This window comes from Erythrolamprus reginae, chromosome 10, assembly GCF_031021105.1.
Source record: "Erythrolamprus reginae isolate rEryReg1 chromosome 10, rEryReg1.hap1, whole genome shotgun sequence".
Lineage (NCBI taxonomy): Eukaryota > Metazoa > Chordata > Lepidosauria > Squamata > Dipsadidae > Erythrolamprus > Erythrolamprus reginae.
In genome coordinates, this window is record NC_091959.1 from 6,864,524 (window position 1) to 6,876,606 (window position 12,083).

At 47.9% G+C, this 12,083-nt stretch overlaps 1 protein-coding gene across 2 annotated transcripts in view; it reads left to right on the forward strand.

Moving 5' to 3' along the window:
• The window catches only part of ZNF609 (zinc finger protein 609), a 112,830-nt gene extending 102,631 nt beyond the window's left edge, over positions 1 to 10,199 (forward strand). The window contains exons 7-10 of one of the 2 annotated variants that reach the window (XM_070762685.1): positions 1,450 to 1,712; positions 4,261 to 4,471; positions 4,595 to 4,673; positions 8,593 to 10,199. In XM_070762685.1, the coding sequence (XP_070618786.1) occupies positions 1,450 to 1,712; positions 4,261 to 4,471; positions 4,595 to 4,668 (548 nt within the window). In that variant the 3' untranslated portion in view covers positions 4,669 to 4,673; positions 8,593 to 10,199. The remainder of the gene's footprint in view (positions 1 to 1,449; positions 1,713 to 4,260; positions 4,472 to 4,594; positions 4,674 to 8,592) is intronic. The other variant, XM_070762686.1, reaches the window with a different exon arrangement.
• The last annotated feature ends 1,884 nt before the right edge of the window (positions 10,200 to 12,083 follow it).

Consider the following 12,083-nt stretch of genomic DNA (forward strand, 5'->3'; position numbering starts at 1 on the left):
ACAGTGGTACCTCATCATACGAACTTAGTTGGTTCCAGGAGGAGGTTCGTAAGGCGAAAAGTTCGTTAAGATGAAACAATGTTTCCCATAGGAATCAATGTAAAAGCAAATAATGGGTGCAAATCCTTCAGGAAAATCCCAAACTTTAGAAGGGAGGCGAACAGAGGGCAGGGAGGAGCAGCTAAAGGGGGCGGGTGGAAGAAGCAAGGCTAGGCTAAAGGGTGAGTGGGAAGGAAGGAAGGCAAGGGGGGCACCCCTCCCTTTTCTTTCTTCAAAAGACACAATTTCAGTGCCTTTGCAAGCATGCAAAATCTTTACTCCTCCAAGCTGCCCCTCCCTTTTCTTTATTCAAAAAAGGCGGGGGGAAGAAACCCCTTCATCCCAGCAGCAGCTGCTTGGGTTCGTAAGGTGAAAATAGTTCGGAAGAAGAGGCAAAAAAATCTTAAACACCGGGTTCGTATCTTGAAAAGTTCGTTAGAAGAGGCGTTCGTAACATGAGGTACCACTGTATTTACCTTTCTAATTCACATCTGAAGAGCGACCCGTGGAGGCGTCTAGTCCTGGCAACGCATGCGCAAATCCCCCAAGATAGGCTTCATACGCTGATATCAAGATGCTCTCGGGCTCTGAAAAACCAAGAAAGACACCTCATGGTTATTCCAAGCAGATTTCTTTAGTGCTCCTCACCCATAGACAGAATCTTGCCAAACTAAAGCAAACCTCCGTCACCATAAATACAAGGGTTGCCCAGAAAGTAATGCACCACATATTTTTTCTTCAACAACAATTATTTATTGAACACAATGAAACACACAAGAAAGAATGATGTTTCGTCTACACTCCCTATTTTTCCACGTAATATCCGTCCCATTCTATGGCCTTCCTCCAGCGAGACACAAGGGTGAGTATGCCCTGTTGGTACCACTCCTTGTTCTGGTCACGAAGCCATTTCTGCATTGTGCGAATCACCTCTAATGGCCTCCCCCTCTGTGCCCAGCGACTAACCGTACTTCTGTCGACTGCAGATTCTCCATAAACTGCACAAACGTTTGTGAATGTTGCCAACAGTTTTTGTTCTCCACCGTGAGAAATTAAATGTAACGGACATCACTTACAGACGCCATTTCAAAATACTGCTGCAGCTACGCTATCTGTCTGAAGAAACGCAAAATTTACACATGCACTCCTGACAATTAAAATAATGTTTATCTAAAGTTTCACATTCGTATCATTACTGTAGGCTGAGGGGAAAAAAAGTAGTGCATTACTTTCTGGGCGACCCTCGTACTAACCTGTGTGCCCCAAGCCTTCGACCTTGGTAATTTTGTCTTAGCAGCTAATGGTGATCTAGGGATATAAAACCAGAATGGGTGGAATGACATCTTCTAAAACGTCTCCTGCTGCCAACCTTGAGTCAATCCCTTTCCTTTTCTCGTCTTTTCCCTGTAGAATGTATGACGTCAGTTGATTTCTTTGGGTGGCTGGCTCCTCTGACAAAGCCCAGGGTAGAATTGCTGACTGGTATCTCTCCCGCAGGCTCTTACCTTCCTTCCAGCTACTCCTTCTCCCCGTACGGCAGCAAATCCTCTGGAAGCGAAGAGAGCGAAAAGTCTCGAGCGAGTCCTATTATCGGCTGCAAATCCAGCTCTGAATCCAAGGCCCTGGACATCTTGCAGCAGCATGCCAGCCACTACAAGAGCAAATCCCCAACGGTGAGTTTATCTGGGTGCTGCCTTAACTAGTTCTCGGTGCTGGGCCTTTTGGGCGAGCCTCGCTCTGAACTTGCGGCTCTTCTCTCGTGGAGCCTACCACGGGTTCTGTTCCCGTGAAGAACATAACCCAACACCCAGTTTGTACAAACCTATGACTAGAGCCTACAAAACTTATGCCAGACCCATTCTCGAATACAGCTCATCTGTCTGGAACCCACACCACATTTCAGACATCAACACTCTCGAAAACGTCCAAAGATATTTCATCAGAAGAGCCCTTCACTCCTCCACTCGAGACAGAATACCCTACGAAAACAGACTAACTATCCTAGGTCTTGAAAGCTTAGAATTGCGGCGCCTAAAACACGATTTAAGTATTGCCCACAAGATCATATGCTGCAATGTCCTTCCGGTTAACGACTACTTCACTTTCAACCGCAACAACACAAGAGCATGCAACAGATTCAAACTTAATATTAACCACTCCAAACTTGACTGTAAAAAATATGACTTTAACAATTGAGTCGTCGACGCATGGAACTCATTACCGGACTCTATAGTGTCTACTCCCAACCCCCAACATTTCTCCCTTAGACTCTCCACGATTGACCTCTCCAGGTTCCTAAGAGGCCAGTAAAGGGTGTACATAAGTGCACTGATGTGCCTAACGTCCCCTGTCCAATTACTTTTCCTTTTCTCATATATCCTATATATTCTCTCCCTCTCATCCACTCCTCTTCTTTTTTACTTACTATCCCTATAGATACTACTTAATGTCTATTTCTTGTATATTGGACAAATAAATAAATAAATAAATAAAACACCACTACTAATAAACATCCTAGCAGTGAATATACACATACCAATCTATAATCTTTTTGGCAAGCAACCAGCTACTAATTAATCTTCATTAACAGCTGGTATCAGTTCAAATAGTGTTAAAGCCAAGAAGAGCAATTAGGTCTTGATATCTTACGTAGCTTCAGAGAGTTGGCAAAATGCCTAGATCACCGAGACAGCAGCAGAGAAAACAAAGTCTTCCAGACATGGAGCAAAGTATGATCAGATGGGTTTCTCAGACGTTCTGTGCAGCTTTTTATCTGTCTCTGATGTCCATAAGTAGACCAGGGGAGTGACCAATTAGCCTGCAGTCTTACTCCTGAGAAGACCTCCTCTAGAGTAACCATTCCTGTCTCTTGGCAGCACTGCGGGCTTTTGCATCAAGAATAGGAGAAGCCTCTTTTTCCTTATCACTGCTATGAGGTGCTGGAGGTTCCGAAGGCCTTGGTTGAACCTCTTCCTCTGGCGCTGGGTCCTCGCCAGCCTCCTCATTGTCCAACTTGTTGCCAGCAGCACGGGCCGCCGGCACATTACCAAGTCGGTCTCCTCTTGAACGGGAAACGCTACCATAGAAACATAGAAACATAGAAGACTGACGGCAGAAAAAGACCTCATGGTCCATCTAGTCTGCCCTTATACTATTTCCTGTGTTTTATCTTAGGATGGATCTATGTTTATCCCAGGCATGTTTAAATTCAGCTACTGTGGATTTACCAACCACATCTGCTGGAAGTTTGTTCCAAGGATCTACTACTCTTTCAGTGAAATAATATTTTCTCACGTTGCTTTTGATCTTTCCCTCAACTAACTTCAGATTGTGTCCCCTTGTTCTTGTGTTCACTTTCCTATTAAAAACACTTCCCTCCTGGACCTTATTTAACCCTTTAACATATTTAAATGTTTCGATCATGTCCCCCCTTTTCCTTCTGTCCTCCAGACTATACAGGTTGAGTTCATTAAGTCTTTCCTGATACGTTTTATGCCTTCCACCATTCTTGTAGCTCCAGACTATACAGGTTGAGTTCATTAAGTCTTTCCTGATACGTTTTACCTTCCACCATTCTTGTAGCCCGTCTTTGGACCCGTTCAATTTTGTCAATATCTTTTTGCAGGTGAGGTCTCCAGAACTGAACACAGTATTCCAAATGTGGTCTCACCAGTGCTCTATATAAGGGGATCACAATCTCCCTCTTCCTGCTTGTTATACCTCTAGCTATGCAGCCAAGCATCCTACTTGCTTTTCCTACCGTCCGACCACACTGCTCACCCATTTTGAGACTGTCAGAAATCACGACCCCTAAATCCTTCTCTTCTGAAGTTTTTGCTAACACAGAACTGCCAATACAAATACTCAGATTGAGGATTCCTTTTCCCCAAGTGCATTATTTTACATTTGGAAACATTAAACTGCAGTTTCCATTGCTTTGACCATTTATCTAGTAAAGCTAAATCATTTACCATATTACAGACGCCTCCAGGAATATCAACCCTATTGCACACTTTAAGAGTCATCGGCAAATAGGCAAACCTTCCCAGGCTGCTGGCAGGCCACAACACTAGGATTGGAGCAGATGATGATGATGCACTTGCCCTACCTGGTGGCTGGCGTTTGCAAGGACGGGAGAAACCCAACAATTGCAGGCCTGCCATTCCTTATAGATTCACACTTCAGGCTTCAAACCCGCCTCTTTTTCCTCTTCCCATGCAGATAAGCGAGAAGGCCTCTCAGGAGCGCGGCGGCTGCGGGATAGGAGGGAGCAGCGCCGGCTGCAGCAGCCTAGCGGGAGCCAGTGGCGTTGAGAGAAGCGTCGACCGTCCTCGCTCCTCCCCTTCACAGCGCCTGATGTCTACGCATCACCATCATCACCACTTGGGCTACTCATTGCTCCCAGCCCAGTATAACTTGCCCTATGCAACAGGTGAGGACTTCTGCAGTGGGGCGCGATGGGGCAGGTCAGGATTCCAAATCCAATTTTTATCGATTGGTTCAATTCATGGAGTGCCACATTTGCAATTTTACAATCTTTGCTGTTCCTCTACAGGTCTTTCGTCTACAGCCATTGTTGCCAGTCAGCAAGGTTCTGCTCCTTCCCTCTATCCCCCACCCCGGAGGTGAAAATGGTAAGGACACCCCAATACACCTGTCTCGGTGGTTGTGGGGAGGAATGGAAGGGGATGTTTTCTTTGTTCAGATTCGTGGCATATTTGGGTTTCTTCCCATGTAGGTTTCAGAGAATCCTGGTGGTGTTTCGATGAGGTCCCATGTCATCTTCAGGCTGGTGCTTTTGGCTTTGTGCATCAGGAAGTTTCAACACAGCGTGCAGCAACTAAGCCAGCGCTCCACACCCACCCACCAGTATTTATAGATTAGATTAGATTAGATTTATTGGATTTATATGCCGCCCCTCTCCGCAAACTCGGGGCGGCTCACAACAATAGTAAAAACAATGCATAGTAACAAATCCAATACCCACCAATCCAATTACAATTTTAAGTTTAAAAAAATTCATAAAACAATCCCAATATATATAAAAAACAGGCACACAGTCAATCAATCAAACAGCAAAACAACATGGGCAAGGGGGAGATGTTTTAGTTCCCCCATGACTGATGGCAGAGGTGGGTTTTAAGGAGTTTACAAAAGGCAGGGAGGGTGGGGGCAATCCTAATCTCAGGGGGGAGCTGGTTCCAGAGGGTCGGAGCCACCACAGAGAAGGCTCTTCCTGTCGACATTGTTTAGTCGACGGGACCTGAAGAAGGCCGACTCTGTGGGACCTAACCGGTCGCTGGGATTCGTGCAGCAGAAGGCGGTCCCGAAGATATTCTGGTCCGGTGCCATGAAGGGCTTTATAGGTCATAACCAACACTTTGAATTGTGACCGGAAACTGATTGGCAACCAATGCAGACTGCGGAGTGTTGGAGTGACATGGGCATATTTGGAAAAGCCCATGATTGCTCTCGCAGCTGCATTCTGCACGATCTGAAGTTTCCGAACACTTTCAAAAGGTAGCCCCATGTAGAGAGCATTACAGTAGTCGAGCCTCGAGGTGATGAGGGCATGAGTGACTGTGAGTAATGACTCCCAGTCCAAATAGAGGGGCGGCAGCTCAGATTGTGCTTTGTTCGCCCAAGCAGAAAGCTGAAAGCACCAGCTGGAAGATGATGAGTGGGACCTTGTCGAAACGTCGCCAGGATTCCCCGAAATTTGCATGGGAAGAAACCGGAATATACCAAGACCTACATATCTGTACCTATGAACATCTTCGAAAACAAATATGTGTGTGTGTATGTGTAACATGTTTTTGCTGAACTTGAAAATTAAGGGAGACTACGATAGATCTATTTCAGTCTTGTTCTGGCCTCATCAGCTAGCCATACCCTCACTGGGATTTGAACTTGCAGCTTTTTTCTTCTAAGGCGGAGAATTAACCTCTAGGCTACAGAATCTCATCCTTTCAGCTTTGTACCAGGGAAGTGTTATCTGTTTTTTTCTGTCGAATCACCCTGGTATACCCAAATATGGGAAGAGCTTAATGCCTCCTTTTGCCTCTTGGCGGGACCTCGAGGGTCATCGGGTCCAACCTCCTGGGTTGGACCCGATATATCTTCAGTTCTGGTCAGGTTCTTTATATATATAAAGAACCTGACCAGAACTGAAGAGGGTTGTTGGATGAAAAGCAAAACGTTTTCAAGGGGCATAAAAATCCAGTTGCCTTTGGGGACTTCTTTCCTATTGATCAAATTAAAAATTGGATAATGGCCTTAAGACAGGGTTCCAGGTGACATCCACACTTAAATCAAAGTCCAAGGCAAGGCACTGCTTAGAATTCCAATTTAATCCAGGAGCCATCCTGGCACCTACACTGGAGAACCTGAATCTGAGCTTCCCACCCGGTTGAAAGTTCACATGCCTTGCCCCCCACCCCACAAACTTGTCACATTGCCCACTCAGGTTGTGCCAGCATGGCAAGTCCTCCTTCCGCTTCCACCTGGATGGTGGACATAGGATGGCCTTGAACTTCTCGAACGAATGCCTTGTGTCTGCATCAGCTCCCTCGTGAATTCACCCCCCCAAGTTTGTTTGTTTGTTTGTTTGTTTATTATTTACTTACTTACTTACTTACTTACTTACTTACTTACTTACTTACTTACTTACTTACTTACTTACTTACTTATTGGATTTGTATGCCGCCCCTCTCCATGGACTCAGGACGGCTAACAACAGCGACAAAAACAGAATGTAAAAATCCAATACTAAAACCGCTAAAAACCCTTGTTATAAAACCAATCATACATAAAAACATACCATGCATAAATTGTAGAAGCCTAGGGGGAAAGAATATCTTAGTTCCCCCATGCCTGACGGCAGAGGTGGGTTTTGAGGAGCTTACAAAAGGCAAGGAGGGTGGGAGCAATTCTAATCTCTGGGGGGAGTTGGTTCCAGAGGGTCGGGGCCACCACAGAGAAGGCTCTTCCCCTGGGTCCCGCCAAGTGACATTGTTTATTTGATGGGACCCAGAGAACACCCACTCTGTGGGACCTAACTGGTCGCCGGGATTCGTGCGGCAGAAGGCGGTCCCTGAGATAATCTGGCCCGATGCCATGAAGGGCTTTATAGGTCATAACCAACACTTTGAATTGTGACCGGAAACTGATCGGCAACCAATGCAGACTGCGGAGTGTTGGTGTGACATGGGCATATTTGGGAAAGCCCATGATTGCTCTCGCAGCTGCATTCTGCACGACCTGAAGTTTCAGAACACTTTTCAAAGGTAGCCCCAGGTAGAGAGCGTTGCAGTAGTGGAGCCTCGAGGTGATGAGGGCAGGAGTGACTGTGAGCAATGACTCCCAGTCCAAATAGGGCCGCAACTGGTGCACCAGGCGAACCTGGGCAAACACCTCCCTCGCCACAGCTGAAAGATGTTTCCCTAATGTGAGCTGTGGATCGAGGTGGACGCCCAAGTTGCAGACCCTCTCTGAGGGGGTCAGTAATTCCCCCCCCCCCCCCCCAGGGTGATGGATGGACAGATGGAATTGTCCCATAAACATCAGGCCTTCTACAGATAGTGTGGCAAGCCGTTGATTTATCCCCAACTTCTGCACCGGCTTGAGACCAGCATTGCTTGCAGTAGCTTCTCTTACCGCAGAACGGGCCACTTCCTCATTCTATTTTTTTTTAATAAACTTTATTAATTTTCATAAAAAACCAACATACAAACAAACAAACACACATTTAACATATAATTGGGGTTGCAATTCCCCCTTATCATAGAAGTCAAATTTCCATACAGAAAGAGAAATACGGTGTTAATACCTTGAATCAACATAATAATTTAAATGAAAAGAAGAAATTTTTGTTTAACTTTATATATAAAAAAGATAACACGCAACTGCCCACTTCCTCATTCTAAACCCACCTGCCTTTTCTCCAGCTGGGAAAGTCAGACCTCCAAGCAGTGTTCCCTCTAATTCTTTGGGGGGGTGAGCTGAAAATTATAGCGTCTGAGAGGCAGTCCCTTCGGGACTGGGCAGCACAGAAATAATAAATAAACAAACAAATAAACAAACAAACAAATAAAAAACCCACCCTGTTTTGCCTCAGAGAATTTCAAAATAAAATACTGTCCTGTGTGTCTATAACAGTGAGCTCATAATAGGGCAACTCTATCAATATCAAAATGCCACTTAAATAGTTGAGCTAGTTTCAAACTAGATTTTGATTTTCTTTCTCTCTTCCTTACTCCCATTCTTTTTCTTTCTCTTTTCCTTCCTCTCTTTTTTCTATCTGTTTCTCTCTCTTCCTCTCTCTCTCCTTCCCTCTCACTCTTTCCCTCTCGGCTTCTGGGCAGGTTTGGAAAACTCTGAGTTGATGATGATTTTTAAGTGAGCGATTGCTCACTGCTCAGCTTAGAGGGAACTATGCCTCCAAGTCCATTTTCTGAACTGCCTGTTACTCTGGCTCCATCTTGCGGCTGAGGTTGAGTTTGCTGCTAAACCCCCCCCCCTTCTCCTCTCTCCCCCCTCTTCTCTTTGCAACAGGACGTGACTGATAAGGTAACCCGGGCTGTACCAAGACATGTGACCGGCTCACATGAGGAAGCGCTGGAAACTGCATTAAGGCATCAGTTGAATGGCGTCGATTGTTCTGCTTGGTGCTCCTGCCACAGTGCGATGCAGACTCTAACCCTCCCCTGTTGAACACGCAAACACAAACACACACACACACAAGCTGAGCCCCCCCGTATGAGTGAGTTATGCAGCTGGGACTTGCCGAAATATTTATTCATCTGACTTGGGGCGACTGGCCGTTTTCCAGGAAGAAAGAGGATGGGGGACGGTGGGCCGAGCACTGTGACCTCACAGGACCTTTGGGAATAACACTGGGGAGGAAGAGCACCCACGTTTTTGAGTTCCACTCGCAGCTCCCCTCGTTCCTGGGGCCGCAGCCGAGAAGGCTCCTCCAGAGTTGGCCGAAGAGAACGTCCAGATGGTGGGGTTGTTGGGTTCTTTTCCCCCCCTCCTTTCTCCCCAACTCTTTTTTCATTGGTGAGAACTAGTCACCTGGCACAAGCAGGTAGGTGGACTCTCGCAAAGAGCACCGGAACGACGAAGACCTCCTGCCTCACGCTGGCCTGGGGGAACGGGGGGATGGGACTGGGGAAAGAAGCAGGGAGGACCAGCAGGCCTGCCACACGCCCGAGTCAGCCATACGTTTCTCGGTCAGGAACGGTTACCGAACTTCTCTGTAGCACTTTGCCTTGCGGGGGCCCCCGGCTACTGCTGCTGCTGCTGCTCTCCAAGAGGCTGCCCCACCCGCCGTTTTTCTAACCCCTTCTCCCTGCTGGCGGGACTCGCGCGTGGGCTTTGCTCCCCGGCACAAGCAGCCTCTCAGTACTGCTACAATATGGCCTTTGGGCAGGCTGGTCCTGCTTCTGTCGGGCTCCCCCCTCCTCCATCCACAGCACCCGCAGCGGTTAGGTGGCTCCTCTCTGCTCGAAGGGCGCCTGTCACTCCTGTCTTCCCCAGCCCTTTGCACAGAGGGAGGAAGCCTGGCGGCCATGACGCTACTTGATTTTTTTTCGGGCCCTTCCCCAACGCCTGGGAAAAACCCTCCCTTCCCCCGGCAAGGAGCGGAGCTGTGGCCTGCAGTTTTTGAAATAACTGCTTTGACCTTGGAGCACACGTCTAGCAACTCGGCAGCCTCCTCCTGCCAAGCCCTGCGGCGGTTGCGGCTTCCACAGGGGTGAGCAGGCGAGAAGCAGTTCCCTCCTGCTGAATGCCTCCCCCCCACCCCCCCTTGGGCTGGCGACCGTTTCTAGTCCCCGTGCAGAGCGGAGAGGCCCCTTTCTGCCTCCGCCCTGGCCGCCGGTGCCTTTAAGGACCCATCGGACTGGAGCTCTGTCCCCCGCCCCCCAAATCCCATTTCCTGCAGGCCTGTCAGTTGGAAGGGGCCAAAGGGGCCCGAGTCTTGCCTTCCCACGCTGACTCTTTTAAGGAACGGGTGCTTATCTACGTCTGTCTCAGCGGTGTAAATTCTCCCCCCCCCCCCGGGCTCTTTTGTCTTTTCTGTTCCCGTCTGTATGTTGCGCGAGGCCACCCTCTGCCTCTTGGACTTTGTATATACTGTAAAAAGGAATTGTTTGAAATTTGTTGGGTTTTTTTTCTCCCCCCACCTCCCCTTCCCCCCCCCCCAAGCTCGAGGTCTTACGGTAGCTTCGGCAGAGTACCTGGGAAAGGGGGGAGGGAAGCAGCAAGCAGAAGGGGATGTTGCTTATCCCCGGCACAAGTCTCCTTTGACAGCGGTCCTCTCCCCCCATCTTAAAGCACATCGCCGTTGCGTTCTTGCTCCGGCACTCGCTTGCCCTACTAGATCTCCTGCAGGGAGGAGTCGCCTTAGAACCACGACCCGGGACCTCCCTCGCCCAGAGGAGAGGAGACGGCCTGGGAGGTTGTTGCAAGCCTTTCCTGACCAGCATAGTCCCGCAAGAACATTCACTAGTCGAGCTGAGCGCCGTAACCACCTCCGATAGGGTTTTACGAATCCGTGACTCAGGTCGGCACAAAAATACAACCAACCACGAGCCGCGCAAGCTCCTGACGAGCGGTGCGGCGTCAGTGAGTAAACCTCAGGGTTACCTACTTGGAGGGAGAGGCCTTTACAGAAGCACCGCGTTGTAGCAAGCTCTCGCAAAAATGAGATGAGGAGTCACTCGAGTTTTCTTCCCGGGCCCGACTTTTATGCTCCCGACCTTACTTAGGTAAGGTATTCGTATAAGAAATGCCCTACCTCAGCAGCAGGATATTTGCCCTGTTGGGTGCATGCAAAGCTTTGGCCTTTTTTGTTTGTATTGGTGTTAGTGTATTGCTGTTGTTGTTTCCTTTTTTTTAAAAAAAAAACTACAAATATATATATAGTCATATTTGTGTAAAAAAAAATTATTTAACTGACGTTAGTGCACCTCCCAATTTGTGTAAGGGCTAGAAATACATTTTCAGGTTCCGGGGCTGGTTCTGCAGTTGTGCAGGTGACCTGGGAGTTTGAGCATTCTGGGCTGAGCCGATCCATCGAGTAAACAGACAGCTCTTTGCAGTCGATTGTCCACTAGGGATTATTTCCCCCCCCCCCACTTTGCAGAACTTCCTGAGTGGAGAATTAAAAGCCAAAGACAGATATTCTAGAGGAAGCCATAAGCCAATGTTTTTTGTTTGTTTTTTTTTAAAGTGAAAATGGTGGGAAAACATTTCACACTACTCTCTCAAATATCGGTATTTTACAAAGCAAATTGATTTAATGTCTGGCCCTTCCCAATCTGGTCTTCCACAGATAAACAGGACTGCGGATGAGAACAGGCACTAGGGGTGTCAGATGAAGCACTTTGGGTAACAACTCAGTCTGAGGACGATACCCCCGAGAACTGAATAATAAAACATGTTTTTTCCCCCCTTTTCATGCCAAGAATTCAGTTGTATGGCTTTTAACATAGGTCATCAGCGAAGGGCAAAAAAGCTAGACTCATAGAAGATATTTGTGTATCCAAACCCTCCCAAAAAGGCTTTTGACCCAAGGCACTACAGCAGTGATGGTGAACCTATGGCATGGGTGCTATAAGTGGCACGCGGAGCCATATCTGCTGGCATATAAGCCGTTGCCCTAACTCAGCTCCAACTCATGTGTGCCAGCCAGCTGAATTTTGGCTCACACAGAGGCTCTGGGAGGGTGTTTTAGGCTTCCAGAGAGCCTCCAGAGGGATGGGAAGGGCGTTTTTACCCTTCCCCAGCTCCAGGGAAGCCTGGGGAGGACAAAACACGAGCCTGCTGGGCCCACCAGAAGTTGGGAAACAGGTCGTTTCCGGCCTCTGGGGGGCAGGGGAAGCTGTTTTCGCCCTCCCCAGGCATTGAGTTATGGGCGTGGGCATTCACGCATGCAAAAAAGCACGCGTGTATGCTCTTTCGGCAGCCGAGGGAAAAAAAGGTTTGCCTTCACTGCACTAGAGAACATTTTATTGACTTATCTAATAACAACTACAAAG